Here is a 27,285-nt window from a genome sequence, read left to right on the forward strand (position 1 = left end):
TGAATTTTGGAATTCACAGTTAGAAAAGCAGAGTTCAGAGGGGGAAATGCGGGAAGTTTAGGGAGTTAAGTTACTCAGGGAAAATGAATTTGGGAGGCTCTATTTAATTGCAGGTAAGAGAAATGATTGAATAAATTTGGATAATTTAATTACCTCCAGAGACCTCTGCTGGGCACAATCCGATCTCCGTATGTAAAAAAGTACCCTCACTCTTACGGACAACTGAATGCAAGGAAATACAAACATTCAGAGCCTAACTAATGGAAGGACTTGAACAACTCTAGTTTTGGTTTCGGGAGAAAAAGCAAATCACAAGAAAACCAGCTGATAGAGGGTTTAGGTCTTTTTTTTTTTTTTTTTTTTTTCAAAAAAAAATCTCTAACACGATGTCTGGGGGTTGATGATATGAAGTCAGTCATATCCTATATTCCTCACACATTTTCTCCAATATTAAGGCAGAAAAGACCAAGCTCTTTAAGTCAAGATGCATCTAGCACATTACAGATGACCAAGTTGATATTTCTTGACTCAACGTTGACGATCGCACTAATAGTCTTTCCGGTAAACTGTGTTTTGACAAAATGTTCTCTGCCCCTCTCTCCCTCCCTGCCATACACATCCACATGGGGCCATTTCCCGTGGCAGATTCCTACTTCCCACACCATTCACTTTGGTTTGACCAATAAAATGTGAACAGCAGTAATGGGTGCTCCCTCCAAGGGGCGGCTCTCACAGTCGTCAGGTGGCTCTGCTGCCTCTCTCTTCCTTGCAGCAGAAGACTGGCATGTCCCAGACTGAGGGGCTGCTCTTCAGTCTCTGCCCCAAATATACCACATGGAGCACAGCCACCGCCCAACCAGGGTGCGCGTGACTGCGAGCTGGAAATGGCCTTTATTGTGGTCCAACTGGGAAGATTTAGACACACTGGGTCACAGATCCAGCTATATTAATTGCCCATTTTTTATGTGAAGAAAATAAACTGCTTTCAGAAGTTCTCGGTTATAGAGTTTGGAACCTCTGATGGACTATGATAAATCAAAACAGGACTTGGGGCACCCTGGGTGGCTCAGCGGTTTAGCACTGCCTTCGGCCCAGGTCGTGATCCTGGAGACCCGGGATGGAGTCCCATGTCGGACTCCCTGCGTGGAGCCTGCTTCTCCCTCTGCCTGTGTCTCTGCATCCCACCCCCTCTCTCTTTCATGAATGGATAAATAAAATCTTAAAAAAAAAAACAGGACTGAATAAAAACTCAAATTGATAAAATGGATACATAATGTATCCATTTGGGGAACCCATTCTCCCATTTGAAAAAGGATTCATTGGCTGCCTTTGATGAACTCGAATCTCTTCCACCAAAGCCCATGCCTTTCCATTGGAGAAAGAGCTCACAGGCTAGTGGAGGCAAGAAGTAGCGTGGGCACTTCCAGCATCCCTGTGGCCTTGGTGCTGCCCAGATCACGGTGGGGTCAAGCGTCCCCAGTGGCCATTGGTGGCACTTAAAGTCAACGATGTGCAAGTTCAGGTCCACCCAGGGCCTAAGCTGATTCTATCCGAAAAACCTCACGGGATCTAAAAGAGATTTACTCTGAAAGTGAAGTTTAAAATGTGCTTTCCTGGGGCTCTTGGGTGGCACAGTCGGTTTCAAATCTGACTCTTGGTTTCAGCTCTAGTCATGATCTCAGGGTCATGGGATCGAGCCCCTTGGGTTCAGGCTCCACACTCAACAGGGGGTCTGCTTGAGATTCTCTCCCTCTGTCCCTCCCCCCACTCACATACACTTATGTTCGCTCTCTCGCTCTCTCTCTTTCTCTCTCTAAAATAAGAAATAAATCTGTAAAAAATAATAAAATGGATGAATAAATCTTTAAAAAATAGAAAATGTATTTTCCTCTCTCACATCTGGCATGTCTGAGGGAAGGCCCAAAACAACTGTGATCATAAAGATTAAATAAGCTAGTCCATGTACGCTAATCTGAGCCATTTAAGATATTATTACATACAACTTTTTAAAAAACTTGTATACCCATCATAAGAAGTCCCCACAGAGGAGTCCTGTTTCTGGTAGAAACTCATGGATAAATGCTATGATCTTTTGGGGGAGGCTGAAGAAAATGAACAGAATGATCACTGGAGGAAATGTTGGGGAGACAGCAGAGAGCCTGAACTAAAGAAGGGGAAGGGAGGGGGCTTCTGAATGATTCTCCAGGAAGCCAGAAAAGTTGGGACCTGGGGAGAGGCACTGGGGATGCTGTGTGTTTCAGTAGCCTGAGAAGAAGGGAGGGTCTATGGGGTCGGGAAGACCCCTGAGCCAACACCCACTGCTCTCACATCCACTCCTTGGCCCTCTTTTCCTGATGGGACCCATGTGGACAAAGCAGGTCCCCACCCCACTGTGCCAGCAACATGGGATGTGAAGATGGGCTCTCACTCCTCATCTTTATGAGCCTTGGCTTCTGCAGTGAACAATGGAGATAATGCCACCTGGCGACGGGCATCCAGGGGCGGCTTTGGAGGAAAGGGTGCCCCTCAAGTCACTGTCCCTCAGGCCACCAAACCTAGGAAGGAATTGTGGAATCAGGGCTGCCCCAGGTCTCACTAGCCTCACAGTGGTCCTGGGTGAGTTGATCAAGATAATGTTCATGAGGAGATACATGTTTGGCAGAAGCACAATACTACATAACGACACCGAGCAACAGGCAAGAGCTGAGAGGTGGCAGTGGACAAAGGCAAGCCCAGGACTGAGGACACGGCCAAGAAGCTCGGGCTGGGGGGATGGACATTTAGGGAGAAAATGAAGGCAAGCCGGGCTGGACGGGGGAGGTGCTCAAAATGACCAAGCGTGGTAAGGAGAGGGTGTCATTAGGTCCTCGGCCCCACAAGGCTTGCAAAGCAATTCTGGAATCTAAGGAGAAGCAGCCATCATCCAATGAGCAAAGACAGGGGCCCTGGATGACCCAACAATGAGAAAACCCATCAAGAACCTCTACACACAGTCCCCAGGCTGTGGGGAGAGAGCACGCGGGTGAGAAGCTAAAGACAAAGGAGCGCCCGAGTGCGTCCTAGGCAGCAGGTCAGTGGCAAGTGGAAAAGCACAGCTTGTCTGCGTCCCAGAAAAGCTCCGGCCCTCCCCGAGGCCACCGCCCACTCTGTGCAGGCTGGGGCTGCAGCAGGATGGCTCCTCCAGAGGGAAACCGTGGAGAGCTGCCATGTAGGTGGGCATCCCATTGTTTCTCAGGTGGGAGGCTCTTCGTTGGCATTTAAAGGTAGCCAGGGCCCTTAAGGACTCAACCGGTGCCGGGCCAGGGCTGAAGAGCTGAGCTGGAAGGCAGTGGGGCCGGGCTATTTACAGCAGGGTCATAGCCGGGGGCCACAGGAGCCTGGGTGAGGCAACTGTTCTTTTTTTCTCTTCTTTTCTTTTCATTTCTTTTCTTTTCTTTTCTTTTCCTTTTTTTTTTTTTTTTTTTACCCAGGACACAGATAGATAGGCTTGGAGTTGTTTTGGATAGATGGACCTGGCACACTCATAGGACAATTAAAGAAGGGAGCACCTAGACACGGGAAATCGGTTATAACCTAACCACCCGGGGTTCCAGCACAGGGCCCTGAGCCTGCACTGGGGCAGAGGGAACGAAAGGAAGTTTCTGACCAACAGGCACACTGGCCAGGTGCAGGAGGCCAGGTGACCACCTCCTCTCCCAGTTGGGGAGGTGAGGTTAACCCACAGCCTGAGAGCACAACCTCAGTAGAGTCCCAGATGTTACCACATAAAGGAGTCAAGGGCAGACCTTAGGTCGAACCATGTGACCCTGGAGAGTTAGGCAGTCTCTTGGCTCATGTGTTAAATGGAGGTTGTAGCATCTACCCCAAAGGAAATGCTGAGGATTATGCACGTAAAATGCCCAGAACAGGAACTGGTACTCACCAGACGTTCAAAGCACTAGGGTTCCCTTCCCATCTTCTTTCCTGCCAGCTCCATCACTAGGAAAGGGAGCCCTTCCTAAGGAAGGAGGTGCTTCCCAATGGGGACAAAGCCGGGAGCCATAGAGTCTCCGGGCTGTGCCCCTCCTTGCACCACAAACAGATAACTGGAAGTCTAAGAGTACTGGCTTGGGTGCCCTCGAGGATGCAGAAACGGCCGTAGTGTGGTGAGCAGCCACTAAAAGGGCCGTGGCCCCTGCCTCTTGGTATCCAGGCCTAGGTGGAAGCTGGAAGCCCCTCATCCTGAAGGGAGGCTGGATCATATGACAGTCCCAAGGAACGAAATACAGCAAAGGTGACAGGATGCTACCTCTGAAATTGGGTTTCAAAGAGATCGACGCTTTCAGGTTGCTCGCCCTCTCTTCTCTCTCTCAGCTGCTGTGTTGTATGAACGGCCGTCATGGGGGGGTGGTCCACATGGTGCAGCCAGTGGGGACCTGAAGCTTGCCCACAGCCACAGGGATGATCTTAGAAGTGCATCTTCCCCCTACCCAGCCCCGCCTGCCTCCTGGACTAGCAGTCTGTCAGTAACCCCAAACTAGAACCACTCAGCTAGGCCCTGACAGGATGCCCAACCACAGAAGCTACGAGATAACAAATGTTGTTTTGGTTAAGCCCCTACATTCTGGGGTAACTTGTTCTGTCCCAGTGGATAAGCAAGGCCCCTGTGTCATCCGGGGCCAAATAGAAAGCACCAAGTGACTACAGCACACTTGAGAGAGCTATTTTAAAGGTCCCCCTGAGAAACGAACTAGGGATGGTGGAAGGGGAGGAGGGTGGGGATGGGGGTGAATGGGTGACGGGCACTGAGGGGGGCACTTGACGGGATGAGCACTGGGTGTTATTCTGTATGTTGGCAAATTGAAGACCAATAAAAAATAAATTTTTTATGAAAAAAAAATTTTAAAAATTAAAAAGGTCCCCGTGAATGCCTCTACAAGAAGCCAAAGCTGCTGAGAAACGCTCCGTGACACCCCCAGGCGGCCAGTCATGTGGCCACATTCACAGAAGTCCCTTGCTAACAAGGAGGGACTCTCAGCAGACACCCCAATCAGAGCTCAGCCCACAAGTCCTGAGTCTGTTCAGCTGCCACTACCTTTCCCATCAAAGTGGCTGAGGAAGTGCAGTGATTTCAGGCAATGAAGACCTGCCCCTGGTCTTGCCCTCACCGAGTGCCTTCACCGCTGCGGACTCAAAGATACTGTCTTCCTCTGATATGGGTCCTATCAGATGCAAGCCCAGCAGTAAGAGGCCCTTTACAGCTGGGGGCCCCATCCTCCCCTCGCCTCTGCTCCTCCCTCTTCCTCTGGTACACCATGTCTTTCATCCTTTCCCATCTTTGTTGTCTTGGTTACATGGCCAGACTCCTGATATGCTGCTAGTTTTCATTTTAATGATATGTTCTTGTAAAGCACAATATTTTACTTCACTTGCATGTGTCACTGGATAAATTCTTCCAGCGTGTCTGGCATTTGAGCATCAGCTGACTGAGTGCGCTCTATGATTTGGGGTGTTTCTGCAGCACTCTCTTCCATCTTAATGCCTTTGCATTTTAATTTATGATCAGGATCACTCTACACAAATGCATACACACACATATACACACACATATGATTCAAAAAAGTGGCACACGTGTATCAATAAATCTTGAATTGGCAAAGCTCATTGAAGACTATCTCCTTAAATCATGTGCACTATTAATGATCATTTGGAATATAAAATGACAAGCGTTCCCGAGGTAGTATTTTCTGGGGATCTCAAAGTGTGTGTTTCAAGAGGTTGCCAGGAGAAAGAGATGATGCCCCAGCTTATGGTGTCAAGCTGCTCTAAGAGGGGCTGAGGCCGAAGCTCCATGGTGAGGACACCTCCCCATGCCTGGTCAGGTCTGCTCTGAGCAACCACCTGAGATTCCCCCAACCAGGGACATGCAGGGACAATGGGTGGGCCCAAGGGAAAGTAGTGAAAAATAGCAAGGGGCAGGAAGTGAATGCCAGTGGGGATACACTTATATAAAAAGGATGATTGAATGAAGACTTAATATTGCTCAAGAATATAAGACACGCCCTTGAGGACATTGACCAGCTTAGGCCGCCCTCCACATCTACCACATGCCGCATGGACAAAATGGCTTAAAACCCAGCAGGGAAGGCTGCACAAGTAGGAGATGGACCAGAGTGGGCAATTGGCATGACGTGAGGTTGGTCTGAAGGCCAGCCAGTCTTGCGGTCCCCAGGCTTGAAGGACTAATGACAGAAAAGCCATGTCTTGTCCCCCCTGAGATGAAAGATGAGTAGAAGGGGCACGGCACCCCTAAAACATCTGTGGTGCTCTTCTGTCTGTAGCATCTTCAACCTCAGCTCCTCTTCACTTACCCCACACCTTCAGATCTACACAGGCTTCCTACACACCTCTGTTGGAAGAAACTCGTAACAGAGCTCACTGACCAAATCCTGCCCCAGATCATGCACCTCTGCTCTGATCTCCCGATCCCCAGGCAAGTTGGAGTTCCAACATTACATCTCCATTCGATTTTGTGATACCTTCACCCGTTTGGAGTCCTATCAATGGAATGAATTTCTTTGTTAAAGTTGATTCAAACTTCCAGGGGATTGTTTAGAATTCTCAGATACATTTAGGAAGTCGCAAAGCAGTGGCTACACATCTCTGATCCAGTATTGCTCTGTGACTTGAGCATTGCACACACACAGAGCATCTATTCCCTAGAACTTATGGTCAGAATGATACAGACCCAGGTGGGTCTCCCTCCACCCCACCCCACTTCTGTTTGGTTGCCCTTCTGGAACCGTGGAACACAAGCAAATCAATTTCTAAATAGGCAATATCAATTTTGATGATGTGCATAATAATTCCCAACGGGAATGATTTTTAAGATACCTACTCCTGTGTACTCTCCCTGCTGACACACGCTGAGTCCCTGTCAAGGGAGGCTGCTGAGGCTTGGCATGTCACACACAAGGGTACATACCCTCCTATGGGCCAAGAGTCGGACCAGTCCGAGTTCTGCATAACCAGTCTCCACAGAGTGCTCTGCCCCTTAGATGTCAACAGTTTAGCCTAGTTAAATACTCAGGAACAATGCAATCACAAAAGGAAAGGAGCCATCACACCTCACGTGGAAGTTTATGATGTTTTGGCTCACAATGAACATTAGTCTCTCCCACTAATGTCAGGCAGTAAATTCACTGCCGAACAGCAGCTATAAAATATGATCACTTAGTGGTAGGAATGCAAGAGGCAAGGAAAGAGCCAAAATATTTAAGCAAAGAGATTTTTCTTCATCTGAGGCAACACTGGCCTCATTACCCCAACTCAGGACAGAGATTTTCTTGTTTCCGCAGACACTCTACAGCAGATCAGGATAGTATTCGCCTTAAGACTTTTTTTAACCAGGAGTTGAAATTTTAACAGTCTGTGTGTTATTTCTAAGTTCCTAGGTACTTCCTGGTGACTGGTAGCATTTATATGCCACATTGCTTAACAGTACTTGCCTATAACACTAGCCATGGAAAAGCTGCCAATACCTGCCACACACACACACACACACACACACACACACATCAGAAAACATGAAAGACATCCAAATTGGCACTTTCCTCACCTCCTTTCCCTCTGCCTCATGTGATGTGTGCACTAAAGGAGTGAAATTATGGTCATCAGAGACAAGGTTGCAAATGATGGGGACCCACACCTTTCAAACAAAAGGAAAAGTCAGTAATTTTGAGGGCAGCCTATGGATAGCTACAGTCTAGCTCTCAGACCCCTGAAACCCACAGCAAACCCCCAAGCCCTCCCACCCACCCTCCCCACCTCAAGTCTCTTGTCGTATTGCAAAGAACTCTGCACGGCCCTTGATACACACAGGAGATTATTACAGGGCTCAGGGAAGACAACTCTGTAATTACGGCTGCAGTGTGATTTCCATTATTCTCACCCCCTCGTTTCAGTAGCTCACAAAACTTCCTGCAAAAATCCTCCTGCAGCCCCAAAGCATTTCGTGGCTGGGCCTCTGCCCAAAAGGTGAATGTGGTCCGATAACCTCTGGGAAAAGCGATACAAAGTTATGGCAAGGAAAGGGGAGTGGTGCTCAGCGAGCAGGGTGGTGGGAAATTCTATTGTTTGGAAAAAATAAATAAACTGGCCTTTGCTTTTTATTATTTCAAACAACAGACTCAGCAGCCCAGCCTTCCTTTCCCAACTCACACTGTCCCCTGGGCCAACTATGCTGAGTCTGCAGCAGCAGTAGCTGGGTTCCAGCAAAACTATTAAAAAGGCTGCCACTCTGAGCTCATGGAGCAGAAAGTTTGGCTGCCCCAACGGCCCGGCTTTCCCCAGGAGGGCCGCTGGCTCATTCCCCCCACATGACCCTCTGCTCTTACCTCTCAAATGTTTATGCTTCACCAATCGCCCCATTGCTCTGGAAATTAAATGGAACGTCCCAGGTGGCTGGAACAGAATTGTTCTTACATCAACTCCCCAAAACAATGGGAAATGCCAGTCCAAGGTTTATAAAGCCCCAAGCCTCCTGGTCAGGTATTGCCTGTCGTTGCAGGCCTGGCTGAGCTCTGGGGACACTTGAAGGCAAGGCTCTGCCTACAGCCTGCCCTATGGGCATTGTCTCTGTGCACTCTGCGTGCCCAGACCCCCGGAAGTGTCCTCAGCCCACTGTCATGGACATGCGCTGCACTCTGACCTCCCCATCAGGGGCCTGGCTTCTACGGGTGCAAGAGAGCCAGCCCCACTGACCTCGATCCATCCTCTGACCAACAGCGCACATTTGCAGGTTGACTGTCTTGGGTTTACAATGCAACCATGGCCAGGAAACATGTCTCTTTTGCTCCCCCAAGAGAAAATAACTGTCTGTTCTGTTATGTGCACTGAACTCTCAGTGTTTATTTCACTGACACCAGCTCAGACAATGACAAAAAAAAAAAAAAAAAAAGCCTCCTAAGGATCTACTCAGTCTTGCCAGCAAGTAAGTGATCCTATGGCCCAGGGTAGGAAATTCAGTGGGTGCGAATCTTTTAGCACATTGGGGTAAGTTACTTCTCCATTGCACTGAGATTGGGGTCTCTAGAGAAAAGAGTTAAAGCACCCCAAATCGTCTTGCTTACTTTCTACTCCCAATAGTGCTTATTTACACATCAGGTCAGGTGAAGCAGGTCATTGTATGAACACCCTGTGGGAATGCCTTTTGTATTTAGAACTCACTTTCCTAGCAAACCAAACTCTCCGAATCATAATAAAAAATGAAATCCTCTGGGCATCCAACAGAAACACCTCGAGACCCCTGCTCCAAAGTCTGGGCTCTTCCCTCCTCTCTTGATACCGAGGCTTATGGGACACAATTTCAGCCAGTTTGGATACCTGACTCCCAGTTCACGGAAAGCTGGAAGCCAAGGACAGAGGGAGGAGGAGAGACTGGAGTTGGCCCAGGCTGCTGACAGCAGCTGGAGGTGATGAGACGCGTAGACACATGTGCACTAGAGGGAGAGGCAGAAGACAGCACCATCCAGGTAGGAGTCATGCCAGGACGACACACCAACACCTCGCACACGGCAGCCTCTCGGGTTTCCACGAGTTTCAGTTCAACGTGTGAGCCAGAATCACAACAGGCCAAGGCAGCCACAAGACTTAACATAGTCTTCACAGAAATGCGGGGAATTAGGAAATATAGTTCTGAAAGCTATGGAGATGATGGTGAAATTAGTCATTCATTTGACACGGAAGGCCCTCCACGACAGTTCCACGGTTAGCTCTCTGGGCAGCACCAGATGGTGGCACGCCGCCCGCATCATCCTGGTGGCGCGTCATGGCACTTCCCCAGCACATGCTTCCTCTTCCAGATACTACTCGTGTAACTACACCCCACACATCCCCCCACCTCACACACACACTCTCCCTGCCTTTCCCCCTCCCTACTCTCACACTCCAGCCCCACTGCCTGTTCCAAGAGATGTCGGATTTAGAGAAAGAAATGATTGCCAGGCTGTTATATAGTAGGATGGGAGAGTAGGCAAAGTCTTCCAGATTTGCCCAGAACATGTCCCCTTGACCACGTGGCGCTAATACCCCAAAACACAATGAAGAGAAAGTAGAGTTCAAAACGGTTTCAGATCGGGTAGTGCCCAGTGTGAATCACACAACATCCAGAGAATTCCATGGGAAGCCTAAATTAGACAAGCAGGATTTCCACATAGATTCACCAATATTTCCCTGGGATGAGACTGAAGTGCAATTATCAGCCAACACAAAACAGGATATACTGCTTAGTCTTAGGAAGGCTTTGGATCCAATCAAGCCGGGGCTCTCCAGGGCACCAGCTCCAAGTCACTGAGATGAGAAGCCTGAGCAAATGTGGCTGAGAGAAGAGTCCTAGGTGGAAGGGTGCCCCCAGTGCTGCTGATGGGCCAACATCACCCAATACCCTGAGGCCTGAAAGCTTCTAGAGAATGAGGAGGAAAAGCTCATGTCCAGGTCATACCATTCTACTCCACCTCAAGTCATTTCTATGCCCTCACAATACCCACAGTTTCTTCATCCCACCATCTGACTCTCAGTCCCGACAGCAGCTCCAGCAGGTCCTGAACTTTCTTTTATCTGTTTCCCCGCACGGATTCCAGATGGATGCACCAGTCAAAAGGACTGAAGCAAGAGGAACTGGCACATACCTTGCCCCTGTCCACCTTCCCCAACCAGTGCCCTTCAAGAGCCATTGCTGCAGGGCACAAACCCAGGCTGGCCAGAGCACACCCTTTAGGATGGCCGGGTGAGGCTGCAGTAACTCCGCCATGTGCACACCAGCCCTAGGAAAGAGGTGAATCTGCACGCTCACCCACTGTGATCCCCACAACAACCTTCCACACGAAGGCAGAGGAGGGACAGGGCATCATTCATGACCTCAATAGCAACTTATCTGCTTAGCTCAAGCTTGTATCACTTGCCCATTGGGGCCAAAGTAGTAAAACAGCATGAGATAATATCCATGCCAGTGGGAAGAGATTGCCTTCGCAGGTCCTACCTTCTTCAGCTTGCCACTTTTGGTGCCCACGAAGGCCAGAGAGTGATTCTTGTAGACATACGCGATGACGGAAGTCATGCGGTCCCTGTCCTCCGTGAAGACGGGAATGCCACGCACCATCTCCGACACGCCCAGGGGGGCATTCATATCCAGGCCACAGAAATTATCATCAATGGTTAAGAGCTGAAAATTTAAAAGGAGGAAAATTAGGAGGGAACATCAGGGCAATAAGCAGGAGTACCGAGTCAGGGAATGGCAAGGCTAGGAGAATCCTCTTTCATGGGAAAAAATCAGATCCAGAGAAACTAGGTGGCCTGTCAACAGTCAACCTAAGTAGTTGGAAGGACCATGGCGAAAAAACACAGATCCCTAGAGTCTCTTTCCTCTGCTGGCCTCCGCGGCCTCTCTGCCCCACCTCCAACCCCTCAGGGCTCCATCTTGGTAGCTTAGATCGTCCATCATCGCCATCACCCAGCAAGCCCTGGGCCAGCACCCATGAGCAGGGGCCGCTCCAGACAGCTCTCCTCCGGAATAAGAGGGAATGTGGCCTCCACATTATTATTATTATTATTATTATTATTATTATTATTGAGGAGACACTTATTATTGAGCAGACACACAGATGAGGACTCTTGAGTGCAGAACAGAGAACTAGAAACATTAACATGTGAGTGACAATACCATGACAGAGGCATGCACAGGCAATCAGTTGGGGAGAGAGGAATAGAAGTAGAAGGTTCACGAATGAACTCAACAAGCCACAGTGGTGCCTCATGATGCCCCATCTCAGATTCCCTGTTCTGTTTTGTTTTTTAAAGCATGGGGGAAGATGGGCCACCCAGCATTCCCCACGGTGTCTTCTGTGGAAGTCAAGCCCCCCAAGGATGCTCTACCAAAACAGGGCTCCTTGGCAAATAATTTTGTACTGAAACAGTACATTCCAACACCACGTGAGAGGCTCCTAACGATTAGTTACAGGAAAGATCTGAAAAGTCTTTTCAGGAAGAAATATGTTTAACATTCCTTCAGCCTTTCCTAAGCACTGTAGTCCCTAAAAATGACTGGAACGTCTACGAGCATTCCTTAAAGAGAATATCCCCTGGATACCCTGTGTGACACACGCATCCAACCTTTTGCTCCTGAGTCCTGGACACTTTCAGGAGTCCGGGAACCAACAGAAAAAGCCTTTGGACCATTTCACCACTGTGTTTCTGGTGAGTCTCTCCTTGTTTTATTCCAGCCTCCCGGATCCCCATGTGAGCACAGGGTCACAGCCGGGTCTGTCCTTCCAGGGAGTGGAAGGGACCTTGCCACAGCTGGCGCAGAGCCCCCAGCGTGCCCATCGAGCAGCTCTGGTCTGGCACAGACCTCTCCGAGGCTGCTCTAGGAACCTACGCTGGCTATCCCTCCCCTCTTTCTCAGAAGAACTGTGTGGCCTTAGAAGAGTTATTCCATCTTCCCTGTGCTTTTATTTTCCACTCTATAAAGATGAAGGAAACAAGGCCTGCTTTTTGATGGGTTTCCATAAAGTCTATAGAGCTCACGCCTGTAAACGTCTTTGGACTTTTTAGAAAAAGGAGTGAAATAAAATCCAAGGTGTCATTTTTTTAAAGGCTTCAATCCAGCCAAAGGAAAAGGCATCTGGAGAAGCAGCAGGCAAGCTCTTGCCAGAGGAGCTGTGTGTAAGTGGCCAACTCTGAGTTTTCCAGAGACTCAGAGGGCCCCTCAGCTCCCTCGAAGGATGGCGGCTGGGGTGATGGGCATTGTCCACCTCAGAGAAGACAACATGCTGAGCATCTAAAACCTCTCTCTGACCTCTCCCCTTCTTCTTCTCATGGGGGCAGTTGGGGCAGAGCTGGGGAGAACAGGGGGCAGGCCCAGCAGGCCACGTGCATAACAGATGTCTGCACCACACCTTTGATCCCCTCTGGCCTTTCTTGCGTGGTCTGGCCCAATAGCCCAGGCCAAACACAACCCCCAACCCCTCCCCTCCACCCCCCAAAAAACAATACAGAAGTCAAAGTTAGGAGGGAGCTTTCAAGGTTTAGTCTGATCTTTATGGTTCTTTCCTAAAATGAGGACATGGGGTAGGAGGCAGGTGGTGGAGGGTAAAAGGGACAGAAAGAAAAGAAGAAGGAAAAATCCAGATAAAGGGAGGACAGTGCCTTCTCCCTGGCAGACATACGAGCAGGATGCTATGCCAGCATGCCAAGGGCTGCCTAGGGCATGCTGGGAATCCTCATGGCCTTGCATGTTCCTGCCTCCTCTTCACAAGGAGCCCTCACCCCTAACTTCCTTGGGCTTAAGCTGTGCCACAGGGACTTTTGCCCTCATGGTGCATTTTCCAAGTAGATGAAGCTGGATGATCATCTATGGTGCAAAAGGAGAAACTGAGGCAGGGAGCAAGACCAGGCATGTCTGACACTCTCCCACCACCTTTGGCACAAACATGCACCTCGCTGGCATAGGCTGTAGGCTGCTCAGCCCCCATAATTACATTTCTGGAGTGGCCCATCACTGGACACCCTTCTTCCCCTCGGCCAGACCGAACACCAACAGATAAATACCCAACCCCCTACAAAAGGAGCAGCGTGCATGTTTGGCCGCTTGCAGCATGAATCATGGCTTGCTTGGAGGCTGCAAGTCTCTGCCACTCTGGCACCACGAGCGGCAGGGGGGCCAGGGAGGGATGTTTCCACGGGGGCGGGGGGGGCGGTAAGTGAGGACAGCTGAGCAGGGCAGCCTGGTGGCCACGGCCCTGCCCGTCTTCGGCTCGTGACAGTCAGGAGGCAGCCAGTCCGCTCGCCTGGACCTGACAACCATCCCGCACACTGCCCACCTGCCTCGGGGTGTTGTCATTGGGCTCCGATGGGACCAGGGCCACCGCTGGGGCTCCTCACGTGGCACTGGGACAACGATGGCTTTCTCCCGAGCATCCGCCCTTCCCACCACATATCGGTTTCTCCCTCTACATAGGGCCCCAGGTGATAAAGTTCTGATCGAGGCTTTCAGCCGGGTGCAGTCCAGGTCTGCAGGGATGCTGAGGTCCCCCAGCTGTGGCCCGAGGGGGGCCTACTTTTTGTTTCCTCAAAGCAGGGGCAATGGAGGTGGGTGGGACCTTTAACACCGAAGTAGCAGAGATGACACAGGACTCGGGATCACGTGGCAGCTCCCTTCCCAACCGCACAACTCAAATATAAAACAGTAAGACAGGACTGTCCTGAGGGCCAGGTGAGAAAACTGGTGTGAGGATGCTGGGTAAAGAGGAAAGCACCCTGTCAATGCAGGATGATAGTTTATATTTGTTTTTTGTTTTTTTTCATGGGAATCCTGCCCAGAACAGGGGTGGGATGGCTGCAGGGAGCATCCCTAGCATGGCCCCTGACCAGAGTGGGCTCCCTAAGGACGCCCCTATGCTGGGTCTGAGCTGTGGGAAGAGGGTAATTAGAGCACTGATCATTGCAGGGGGACCCCATAGGGACCACAGACCGGGGAGGCTGAGGTGTAAGGAGCAGAGATGCCGGGGCCGTGTGGGCCCTGGAAGGAAAGGCTAATTGCTGAAAGCCTTCGACAGGTGAGGGCTGGTGTGGATTCCAGAACACCCTGGGCAATGGGGGAGGAGAGTTTATACTCTTGCCATGGCCAAGCTCTCCCCTGGGCCCCATTAACAGCAAGATTAGAGCAGCAGCCAGGGGCACCAGGGGTGGACTGGACCCCACTATAATCAGGAACCCAGCCATACCTCTCCCTCGGTTGCTCCACAAATGCACACAAATGAGCTTTGGCCATTGTTATAATGCTTATTTGTTAGAGAGCAACTTCACTCTTACCAAGGAAAAAATAAGGATCTGTTCCATGGGGATGTATGAGGTGCCTATGTGGGCAACCCTGGGAACAGACAGGGTCCCATTAAAGCCTCAGACAGGGCCACCCCCTTCTGCCCCACGCAAGAAGATCCCAAGTCCGCTTTCCACAAACATCCTCACGGTTGCATGGCTTTATTAGTCAAGATCTGTAATCTAAAAATAAAAAATAAAATAAAAAAAAAGATCTGTGATCTACTGGATTCCAGGGACCATGAGCTCAAGGACAGGACCACGTTTTATGTATCTTCATACCCTTAGCTTCATTCCTGGTTCACAGTAGGTTGAGACATATGTGAGTTAAATGAACAGATAGACGGATGAGTAAATTAAAGCCTGATTTCCCAGTGGTTAACACTGCTGAACTAGAATCAGAAGGCCTAGACTTGAACCCCAACTCCACCACTTAATGCTGTGCGACCTTGAGCAAGGGTATCTAACCTCTCCGTGCCTCAGCTTATCATTGGTAGACCGGGGATAATAACAGGAGTATATACTTGCTAGTGCTGGGGTGAGGATTAAATGATTTAAGACACGTAGAACACCGTCTGGCACTTAGTAAATACTACAGGAGTGTCAGCTTTGTCGTTTGTCATCCTTAGACAATCCCAACAACCTCTGTGTGTCTCACGTTTTGGGGAAAATTCATGGTGTCCACCTCAGAGAGGTGTTACCACATTCAAAGAGGCTAATGTCTTCAAGATGAGATAGCAAAAGTAGTGTTTCCTAAAGATCTATAAGGCCTATGAGGCGGAAGGAAGGAACGGAGTGATGGCAGGATCCAGAACATTTATCGCTGTTTCATTTGGAACGCAAATTCTGGAACCGACCCCGGATCTACTGGATCAGGAACTCGGGGACCTGCATCTTAACCCCTTCCCAGGTAGGTGCTGGAGCCTCGTTCAGCAGGTGGGGAAGCACTGGCCTGGGACCCTGTGGAGGTCCCTTCCTTGCCAAGGACACCACAGCCCCGGCCCAGGGAGGGACGGTGCAGCCGCTCCAGAGCAGGCCCTCTGGATCCGGATAGAGAGGCTCGGTGGCAGGCTCCCGAGCGCTGGCGGTGAAGGCGGTGTGGACAGCGGAGCTGACACTCCAAATTACAATCTAACAGCTTAGTGCGCTTCCCCTGCGCACGGCGGCAAAGGTTACCGTGCAATTACGTGTCGCTACATACAAATGACAGAGCAGTTACGGTTACTTTACCAATTACAGGGAAATTGCTCCCACTCTGTAGACAGACTGGCACTCTGAAGAGCTCTATCATCTCCATGGAAAGGGGGTTTTAATTCCACCGGCAGCCTTCCCCCGCCGTCTCCCCAGACTCCCCGGGGGCAGAGCTGCAAAGCAGTCCCCGAGGACCCCAGAGGTGTCCGATGGCCTCTGCAGAGACTCCGAAGGGGGTGGAGGAGACAGCAGGGCATCTGGTTGGGAGTTCCTCGGTACCGCCTCCTGCCCCGTGCCCTGGGGACATACTCATAAGGAACCTCTGTCACCCTGACACCTGTGCCAAGCCACCAGGAAGGCCTTGGGTGGTAAGGCAGCAGGGGCCCGGTCCTGAAGCTGCTTCTCACTCTGGCTAATGCGGCCCTTAGCCTGGCTTCTGCTGGCACCTCCCCTGCCCAGTGGGGCTGTCTCAGCCCCGCCCCCAGGTGCCCCACCTTTGCAGAAACCCCTCATCGAGTCCTTATTATGGAAAGGTCAGAACTAGGCCAGAGCTCAGTGATCCAGATGTGGTGCTAATGAGGTAAGGGTCACCAGGTCCATCCCCCCGTGGGCCAATTAGCTCAGCTCTAGGACACAGCCTCTTCCATAGCCACAGGACACCCCCTTACCCTAGGCATTGACTGTTTACAAATATCCCGAATTGATCCAAAGGAGGCCCACCAGGTAGGCCAGCAGGCTTGGGCAGATAGATGCGGCCAACTCCTTCAAACAGGGATGCAGCCGCCAACTGCTCGGGGTCGGCAGCAGTGATCTTGAGCCCAGGGTGGAAAATACAAAGTCAGACCTGGTCCCCTCTTGCTCTGTGGGCAGCTCCTGGTCCAGCAAGGGGAGGAGTCCTTCCATCTAGGAGCAACCAGCTCTCCTGCCCTTCCTAAATGTAAAGGCAGCATCTCGTCTCGTGCAGAGCAGTCCTGGGCACCCCAGGCTCACCCCCAAAGCTGGAAGGCCAGATCATCACACAGGGGGAGAAGGTACCAGACACTTGCCCAAGCTTACCCACTGAAGAGCCTTTAGCTGGGCTTTTGTCCATCAAACTTTTGGTACCTTAGGCTATTGGAACTCCTGTTTCTATAAGGGGAAACCGAGGTCCTAACTGAAAACAACACTATTTACTGTAGGCATAAGGACAAGTAGGAAGGGAAGAAGTGAACAAAGGCCTCAGTGAGGACACAAAAAGGTGAAGATGGAAACATCTTATCGGTTTCTGCCCCCTTCTCAGTGGGGGATATAGACCTAGGCTATGACCTAGATAAGGCCATACATGCCCTGCCTCAGTTGTATACACAGTGCTTGAGGTAGAGGGGGCACACAGAAGCAGCAGGGATTCGCAGGAGAGGTGAGTCGGGGCCTAGTTCTGAGTGCTCCATCCAGCACAGGGCACGGCCACGCTTTCACACCTTGGCTGTCTCAGAGAAGGCAAAAAACTCCAAGAGTCCCATTTTGCAGAGGAGGAAATAGAGGCCTACAGAGCAAAATGACCCCCCTGCCATGTGACCTATTAAGTTGATGGAGAAATGGCACCAGAACCCCAGATCCTGGTCTGGAAGGCAAACACTCATCTTACATAGGGGTTTTCTCCAGGTTCCTATAGGGTGGTGCCAAAGGAACCTATTCCAGGGCCAGGACCTGGGCAGGGAAGACTTCTCCGTCCTGCCACCCAGGACAAACGCTCTGCCTTCTTGGGGCCTCTGGAAGCAACTAACTCTCCACTACGAAGGAGGCTGTTGGCCAATCATCAGAACAGGGCTTCCTCCCTTCCTGGTCTTTGGTCCTAAAGGAAAGTGAGGGCTACAGTTTTGAAAAGAAATGTGAGTTAGGAGAAAAAGAGGAGGGATGCCCATGAGGGGCTTGTTGCTGTGGAAGAGAAAAGGTCTTGGATTCTTCAAGCTCAGCAGCCCTAAATTCTTCCCATTAATTAATTACATTTACACACACACACACACACACACACATCCCCAAAACTGATCAGAGCAGACTTCCCCTGGAAATAGGGAATCAGTGAATTATGCACATGGGATTTTTTTAAAGGGGGATATTGATCAGATAAGCTGAAGTAGATCATGTCTAAATACAGACTCCAGTTGTAAAGCTCCACAGCACAAGAAGGCAATAATTACCCACCTATTGGGGGCCCCAGCTCAAATATGACCACTGACCCCCAAGGTGTTAATAAAGGCAACAGGGTCTGAGGTCCAGGGTGCAGCTACCCCTTGAGATGACTCTAAGCACCTTCTGAGGGTCGAGGGAGAAGTAAGCAGACAGAGTCCTCGGGGAGCTGGGAACATCTTGAGGAGGCTTTCAGAGGCTTAGGGTGACTCTTAGCAAAAAGCTTCCTACTCCATAAAATAGTCCAATGTGCCTGAGTGCTCATTTCTGTAACAAAGACAAAAATCCCCCAAAATGGGACTCTGCGGCCCACCAACCAACCACTTTACTATTCTACATAAAATTCCCTTTCTCTTTTCTGAGCTCTAATCGTCCCTGAACTCTCTTGAGAGCCAGGGAAGTCCCATAGCAGGTGAAGGCCGGCCCTCCTACCCTGGCTGTGAACACAGACGTCAAAAACAGAGTGAGGGAATGGGGCGTCATCCACTTCCTTACTATAGCACCACCACAGAATGATTCCTGTACCGTGTCTTTTTCCAGCGAGATTGTAGGGGAAATGGACATGGACAGAGACACAGAGGGGAAGCCAGCAAACCCACAGTCACAACAACCGAGTTAGACAAAACTGTTATGGAAGGGGCTTCATGAGAAGTATCTCGGGGTTGGAAGAACAAACAACCCAACAAATCACACCAAGGTTCCCAGGAGTCAAGTGCCCTGTTTCCAAGCATCTTGAAAGGGTGGATACTAAAATATAGGACAGAAGGTCACCATGGTTTAGGAGTTCTGTATGTGCATGTGGCCTCTGATGCAAACATTCACTGGACTAACGCACGTAACTAGCTGTGAATCAATGGAAATGATGTGCTAAAAGCAATGCTTATTTTTATACTCATTTTAATATTTCTATGTGTGTTTGAGACTGTGTCCAATCCCACCAGATCACTAAGCAGCCTTTCACTCATCATCATAATAAGTTATCCTTCCAAGATGAAACTAATGCCACTATTTTGAGCTGTTTTCCCAAGAGAGAGGCTTAGGCCAAGTGCACTCTCTGAGGCCTGTAACCAACAGTTAGGTGTAGCAATGCACCCCTCCTAGGAATAGCTGAGTAGAGCCAGCAAAGAGTAACCCCAAACCAGGATAGGATCTGGGGGGTTGAGCCCACAACCTTCTCCTCACTAGCTCAGCTGTTGAGAGCCCCGGTTCCTCCCTCTGACAAGCAGACAGGTCCAAGATACCATGACCAGAACTAGAGGCCAGTGGAGCAAGAAAACCAGGACCTCAACTCCACTGGCCCAGTTCTGCAGATGGCCACCACGCAGAGGCTCATCCAGTGGCCCAAACTGGGTGACCATAGGGAAATACCAGGGAAGGCTTCCCAGCATTGGGAATGGTGCCAAGCACAGCCCCGTTGGGTGCTGCTCTGTCCATTTGTGCCTTGGCTTCAAAGGTCGCCAGTGGCTACCTGTCAAGGGCAAAGAAGTTGCACACTGCTCATCATCCCACATTCTCACTCCCCTTCCAGACGGCCTCAGCGCCACCAAAGCTGTAATTGGAGCAGGGCACGCCACAGTGATTAAGTCTGTGTGTTTTCTGGCAGGCCCTGGGAAGCAGTGGCCCCACTGGCCAGGCTGAATTATGGGGAGAGGTCACTCCCTTGTTAGTGGGAATAAATTTTATTAGCCTCACTCTTGTTGCCATGCATCTTCCCCTCTTGCTCCTCAGGCCTGTGTGTGAGTCTGGATAATGTTGCCTGCATACAGGATAAATCAGCCAAACAAATCCCATTATATTTTGGAACACTGACAGAGACACAGTAATGACACCGGGACTGGGAAAAGACGTGGGCTTGCTTCTCCCGCGGATCCCGTTTCATCTACGTGGACAGCACGTGGGGCCCAGTCCTCCAGGGGAGAAAAAATGTAAATGGAGAGGCCAACTGGGAAACTCCCGTAGTTGTCTTTTTCCCCCTCCTCTCCACTAACTCTGCTAAGGAAAAGAAGCAAACCTCCTGCACCGATGCGCAGTCATTCCCCTCTGCCTTGCAAAAACCGAGGGACACCTGAAGGTGACAGCAGGGGGGTCTGACTTGAAATGTAGCCTCTCCTTCAAATGTCTTCACTTTGCATCTGCAACATGGGCCAGAGGGATGGGCAGGCAAACGGGCACATTCCAGGCCTGGGCTAGAGAACGCAGCATCTGGGTGAGCCCAGATCTCTGAAACGCAGATACTGGTGAAGCCAAAATATAAGCCTGAAATCCTAGCAGTGTTATTAAATCCCTTTCTGCCCCACCAGAGGTTCATTCCAACCACAGGAGAACCTTACAGGTGGGGCGGTGAGGATGTGGAAGCATCTTGCAAACACAAGGTGTTCCGTGCCTCTCGGTATTTATTAATGTCTTCGTAGTTCTCTTTCCTTAGGAGTCTCAACACACTTTATGAAAGGGATATTGTTTTTGCCACCTCCTTCCTGGAGATGAAATGTGTAATTCAGAGCAAAAGGGAAGCTGCTCACCAGCCCAGTGACATCTCATAGGATGGGACTGGCTGAGACCCAGGGGCCCGAAATCTCCAGCCAGAATCCTGGCCAAGACACCACCCTGTGAGGGTGACAGGACTGGAAGGAAAGGCCCGGAATGCAGAGCTGGACCGTAAAGTCTGGCTGGTCTGTATGCTCACGAATGAGAGACCCAGCTGCTGATTTGGGTTGGGCTGCCGCATGCCGTATGGGCCATGTGTGTGTGCACACACGTGCACACACGTGAGAGGGATCTCTCTGCATTAGCTGTTCCACGTAGTGGGTGGGTGGAGGAGAATGCATCGCAGAAAGAGGAGGAAGAGGGATTTAGGAGGTAAGTGGAACACAGCAGAGTGAGCAGCAGAGGCAGGGCTGAGGGGCCTCCGAGGTCTCTTGGCAGCTGTCCGTGTTCAAATTCTGCACACGGGACTCCTGGGTCTCCATCACTCCCCCTGCTGACTCAGCAGGCTCCAAGGTGGCATCTGGGGGGATACATCCAGCACACCACCCAAGGCCCAGCCACCATCCTGTAGCCCAAAGCACCATCTGTGGGTACTTAGCTGGGACTTTCCCTGCAAAACCTCCTGGCCAAAAAGGGGGAGATGGGTGGCCTTCTCACCAGCATACCCAGAACAGAAGCCAAACCTGGAGGAGAGAAACACTTGCTTCTGTAAAGACTGGGGTTGCAATATGACAGGCCCCCCGCCCCAGGGCCAAACTTGAGGTCTGGAGTACTGGGTCAATGGGCTGTGAGAGCTGGGTGCCTGGGCCCGTGAGAAAGGAGACAGGTGACTTGAGCTGTCACTGGGACTTGAGTGTGTGTGTGCTCTGAGCATGTTTGGTGGGCCTGGTGTGTGTGTGTGTGTGAGAGAGAGAGACAGAGACAGAGACAGAGAGACAGAGAGACAGAGACATGTAGTGGAGCTGAGGAAGGAGGCATGGGGCCTGCAAGAGGAGGAGTTCCTGGTCTGAGCGGCAAGAGAAAAACCTTGCCTAGCGCCATGAACAACAGGATACACCCCATCTAGCCAGAGCTGCACTTCCTGCTGGCCAGGAGTAAGAAAACACTCTGAACAGACGAGCAGAAGCCAGCCCCCGGAGCCCGGGGTGGCCGCCTGACCATTCCGGATGCTCACTCTTATGGAGTTTCAGGATCCCAGGCGCCAGACAAACCTGAGTAACCCATCCAGGCCAGGATGGGAGGCCAGCCCAAGACTGGGGTGTGTGTGGGGGGCTGTGTGTGTGTGTGGGGGGGTGATCCTGTCTCCTCCCAGGGCTTCAGTGCCTGTAAAACCAAGGCATACAAGAGTCAAAGCAAGGGCACCTGTGAGGAGGGTTCTCCTGTCGGACGTGAAGAGAAGCTTGGTGGGGTTAAAAATCAAAAGCTCAGTCCCTGTACCTCTGTGAACCTTGTGGAATGATAGAGCAGGGCTGGCGGGTAAGCCCCATGTCGGATATATGGTTTAGCAATGGTCCTCAGCCAGAGACTTCCAGAAATGTGAGAGGCTTTTCTAGTTCTTGCAGTGACGGGGGTCCCAGGATTGTCAATGCCCTGCAATGCCCCAACAACCCCCACACCATAGACTGTCCCACACCGGATGCCACTAACACACCAATGAGCACACTGGGGAAACACTGAGCTGAGAATTAGGATGCAGAGTAGGTTCTAGTCTACCAATCCTATGACCTTGAGGGCCATACTTGACTTTTCTGTTCCTCCAGTTCCTCAAGTGGAGATGATGTTGCCTTTGCTTTACCCTGCAGCACCATTTTGAGAAGAAAAGTAGGTGATGAGCCCCTCTGTAAACTGTTAGGCACAATGCGAAGCCCTGCAATGGGATTGCCAGGCAGCTCGGAGGTCACCGCTCTCCACTCCCACTACGGACACCTGACCAGTGTCAGGCAATGATTCTGGATAAAAGTTTCTCCCCCAAGCACCTATGTTTTGTATTGCAAGGTCACTCGAAGTTCAAGGATTGAGGGGAAGATTAAGAATTTGATTTTTGCCCCATCTAGCTTTATCAGCACTAAAGCTGACACTCCCTGACTCCCATGTCCACTTCTCAATTGGATCCAAACTCACACAGATTTAGTGGCGTGAGAGATGACCTTTCCCATGACCACAGCCGTTGTTCCCGTCACACAGGTCAAAATCACCTGCTGGGGTGCATCTCTCTCCTGGACTCTTGAGCCCCCGGACACTGATGTCATTTCATGATTTTGGCATCCACTAGGAAGGCGTACATTGCCAGGGCCTGATAATTGTTTCATTTATTCATTAATTCATTTGGAGGTGGGAGGGATAGTGTTCCATGAGTTACCTCAGGAGGCTGAGGAGGCATGGAGAGCTATGCCTGGGGACCCTGGGGGCCAGGCCACTTGGTCCATGTAGAGCACAAGAGCCTTGGCCCACAATAGCACGCTCTCCAGCCTGGCTGCCCCCCTCCAGGTCAGGAGTATCAGGGCTCCCAGGAAAAGTCTGGAGCTGTCACCTTGGCCTGCTCAGGACCATGGCACATGACAGAAGCCATAGGCAATGGGCTCCTCGTGCCAATCATCTTGTGCTCTGCATACAGACGGTTTGGGGAGCTGGGTAACGGCTTTCAAAAGAAACCAGAGACAGAGACCATCTGAGGGCTGAACAGGAGAAACAGAGCTTACATGTTAGCATTAACCCTCCTAGATGTGGGTAAGCAAAGGGCCTCAGATTGGTCCCTAGTCCCTTGAATCTCAAAATAGAATGGGATCCCTGGCTGATGCCTCTAGGACCCTCTTTCTGCCCATGCCCTCCTGAGACCTAAAGAACATTTTTCAGACTCTAGGCCATTTGTTCTTGGATACCTCTTTCTATTAGGGCTGATTAGAAAAAGAATGGCCTAGAAGGCAAAGTTGGAAGTCACTTCCATCTCCCACAAGCACCAGAAAATACCAGGGCTGCTTTCCTAGCCTCTACGCACCTGCCCGACACCCACTCAGAGATTTGTGTGTGCGACGCATTTACATTCCCAGGAGGAGGCCACTCCGGCCCGCCATCCTCTGTTTCTGGTGGGCTCCACCAGCCTTCCCTGATTCACCTGGCATTAAAGCTACAGGGAGCTCTCTGGGAGCCTGCAGGCCGAGTTCCACACCTCTCCCTTGGTCTGGCCACCAGGCTACAGCTCACCATGTGCCTCCATGAATGCTCCGTGGCACGGCAGCCCAGGTCACACAGATGTTCCCTTCCCACACCGCCTCATCTTCCGTGAGCATATGCAAAGTGGCAGCTGGGATTTAGGGAGGGGGAGAGGGGCCTCACAGCGCACACTGCTCCCTGGTCTGAGTTCCAGAGGCCCGAGTTCAGGGGAAGGAATGTGGACCCCAACAAATGGGAGAGGCCAGAAGACCCTGAAGGATATCACAGGATGAGCATTCTAGCCTTGGGGAATGAAGACAACAGGAACACAATAAAAGCAAATCACTGGTCAAGAAGTACAAACTTGCAGCTATAACATAACTAAGTCCTGGGGATGTAATGTACGGCATGGTGACTGTATCGTATACTTGAAGGTTGCTAAGAGAAAGATCTTAAAAGTTCTCATCACAAGAAAAAAAAATTGTAACTTGGTGTGGTTAACCAGACTTGCTGCGGTGATCACTTTGCAATACATACAAATATCGAATCATTACATTCATTGTACACCTGAAACCGAGACCATGCCCTGCATCAGTTATATCTCAATTTAAAAAAAAATGAACCACTAGTCACACCTTTTCAAACTCCCTGCATCGTAATTATGATAAAGCCCAGAGGGAACACCTAGCCTGCAAAACACGAATGTTAAAAGTCAACCTCCTGTGCCCAGGCTTCCCTCCTTCCGTGGTTACACAGGGCACGCTCCAGGACACGGGCCATCCATCTGAGATTCTGTCCCACGTCACAGGCCTCCGGGGAATCTTGGACTCAGAGGCAAGAGAGAACTCTAGATTCACCTTGCCGATCCTTGCCTCGAGGCAGGAAGGGAGAACGGAAGGGAACCCAGCAGCCATGTGAATGGGTGGAGGAGAAGCTGGGTTTGCAAGCGGTGCGCCCAGCAGGGCTCCTCCCTGGGGAGCCCCAGGACTCCGGCCCGGCTGATGGCATGGGGAGCATGTGTGGTCTGAGCTGGGGCCAAGTGAACTGTAGCCGAGCGCCGGAGCACCGGAGCACCGGAGCAAAGTAATCCAAGCGCCGGCCGAATCAAAGGAAACCGATACTTGACATTACAAGCTGGCATGGCCTTTTACACTGGCTGGGGAGACAGCCCAGCCCGGTGTGGAGTTTCTGGCCTCCTCCTTTCTGCTCTCAGCCCTGAACTTGCCTCTAACTTGAAAGGGCTAATTAAAGCCCACAGAAAAATCAAAAGCTTGTTATCTGCCTCCATGACTCCCAGCCCTGGCATTAGCCTGCCTTGCAAAGCTGTCGTCCCTCTGTTCTCTCCAAGGCCACCATGCGGTCTTAGGACCCGCAGCTCTGCAGACTTCCCTCATGAACTTTGCTTTTTGTATTGTGGCAGGGGGCAAGGGCGGGACAAACACCTGCCCATAGGCAGCCAGGCTGATCCCGGTGGCTGATTCTACTCCCAAAAGCCTCACCCGAAAAGACAGAATTTGAGCAAGTTTTCTACAGAAAAGCATCTAACAGGAAAAAATAGCCAACCCCTCTGATCTCAAAAGAACTAGCTGTTTCACAAGCACACTGTGTAAACTTGCATTTCTGAACATAGGGTGTGTGCGTACATGTGCAAGCTGGTAGGGGCATTGACTGCATGTGTGCACACGTGCACGTGTAGGTATGGGGTGTGTATGTGTGTGCATGAGTGTGTGCAAGTGGGATTTCCTTCTTCAAAAGGCCAGGGAAATTTCCCTCAAGTGCTGCGTCTGACTTTGTTTTCCAAAATATGTGACCTTGGGCAATTCATTCAACTTGAAGGTTGAGACCAGAGGGTCTCCAAGGGCCTTCCCCATGCCAGCTTCCTACCATCATCCCCCCCCAGGGAGCTATGCTTGGATGTGTAGTATACATACACCCAACACAGCCCCTGACCCGTGCTTCATAGCCTGCATTTGGGAGAAATCCATGGCCCCCCAGTTCATAAACCTCTCCCCTCAACTCTACTGAGTGGATCAGTCATTGCCCCAAACCAAAGGCTCCCAAAGATACGTCACCCGCTAGGGTTCGGCAGGTACGGTGGAGTCCCCTCCACCCTCTCCAGCCAATGGTGCCTCTCCCATTTCCTCTGTGACACTAGGGGACTCTTGGCTTCTCAGTACCTCCAAGAAACGGCCTCTTTTAGTTTCAGCCCAGGCACCTGGAAAACTCACCACTGAGAACAGCCTGAGCCTAAAGGTTAGAATACCAAAGATAAACCCTCCCTTCCTCTCCATCTCTCCAGCGCCCGCAGGAATGGCCTCCTCACAGGCTGCCTGGGTGCAGCGCCCCCTGAAATGTGCTTGGCAAGTGGCCATACTTCATGAAGGGAAACTTGGACTTTTAAAGCCAATCAAAATACAGTTTCGTACTATGGAATTCCACCAAAGTTGGACTGGCCATCAAGAATCACATACTTCTACTTGTATGTGAATTTTCCTTTCTTCTCTCTACGTTAAGATTACAGGATGGATTTTTCTCAAACCAGGGTCATGATCTTTTAAGTGAATGATAAGAAGGGGAAGCACATGGACACAGGACATAGAAAATGCTCAGAACGGAGCCTTCTAAGCTACTGGAATCATTTTAAAAATGAATAGAAGTCCAGCCACAGCAAGCCAGGTTACAAGTGAGTTCAGCTGGGAGAGGCAGGAGGCTATGTCCCCTGTTGCACCTGTGACCTCCCAGCAAGGCCCTGGAAGGCCTCCTAAACCAACCCTTCATTCTCACCTTTTTCGGTTTCCTCCAGCGCTTCGGTCACCCACTACTGTTCCAAGGTTGCTGGGCATATCTCTTCCATGGAACAGTACACACGGAAGATGCTTACTATATGCAGGCTTCTGAGCAAGCTCTGCTTTCGCCTCTATGCTCACTGGACTCCCACCCTACTTCTGCTCTCATTTTGCCCTTTCCTAAAGATACTCAAGAAATTAAAAACACAATGTCCCTGAAGTTCTAGATCTATCCCAAATGTAGACTGACTAGCTCATTCTAGTAATGGTTTTATTTTAGCTCCCAGGAAAGTGATTTGCAGGCATGGTCAGTACGAAGGATGGGGACATGTCTTGTGCAGAGCACACGGTAATCTAGCCTTAACAATGCCCGGTACATGTGACACCTATAAAACATAATTCCCACTCATTCCTAGCATGCCCTCCTATAACCATGAGCCAGTATGGAACTGAGAAAAGTGCTCAGTTAAGAAATCTGCCTTTCAGCAATACCTCCAGCTCTGATAAGCTCAGTGTCATAGCCATAGCACATTGGAGCTTGTGGTGATCTGAGTCCGGTGAGACCCAGGGACGGAGGTACTTGTCTCACGTGCAAAATGGGATGGGTGACTCACATCCCATGGAAGCCACAGGCCAGAGTCCCCCTGCCACACCC

The 27,285-nt window shown here is 50.7% G+C and overlaps 1 protein-coding gene across 5 annotated transcripts in view; it reads right to left on the reverse strand.

Annotated features, from left to right (window-relative positions):
- Positions 1-27,285, reverse strand: part of PLXNA4 (plexin A4) — a 420,895-nt gene that overhangs the window by 326,993 nt on the left and 66,617 nt on the right. For all 5 annotated transcript variants that reach the window (XM_072784612.1, XM_072784611.1, XM_072784610.1 and 2 more), the window contains exon 3: positions 11,018-11,200. In XM_072784612.1, coding sequence (XP_072640713.1) covers positions 11,018-11,200 — 183 coding nt within the window. The remainder of the gene's footprint in view (positions 1-11,017; positions 11,201-27,285) is intronic.

This window comes from Canis lupus, chromosome 18 (genome assembly GCF_048164855.1).
Source record: "Canis lupus baileyi chromosome 18, mCanLup2.hap1, whole genome shotgun sequence".
NCBI lineage: Eukaryota > Metazoa > Chordata > Mammalia > Carnivora > Canidae > Canis > Canis lupus.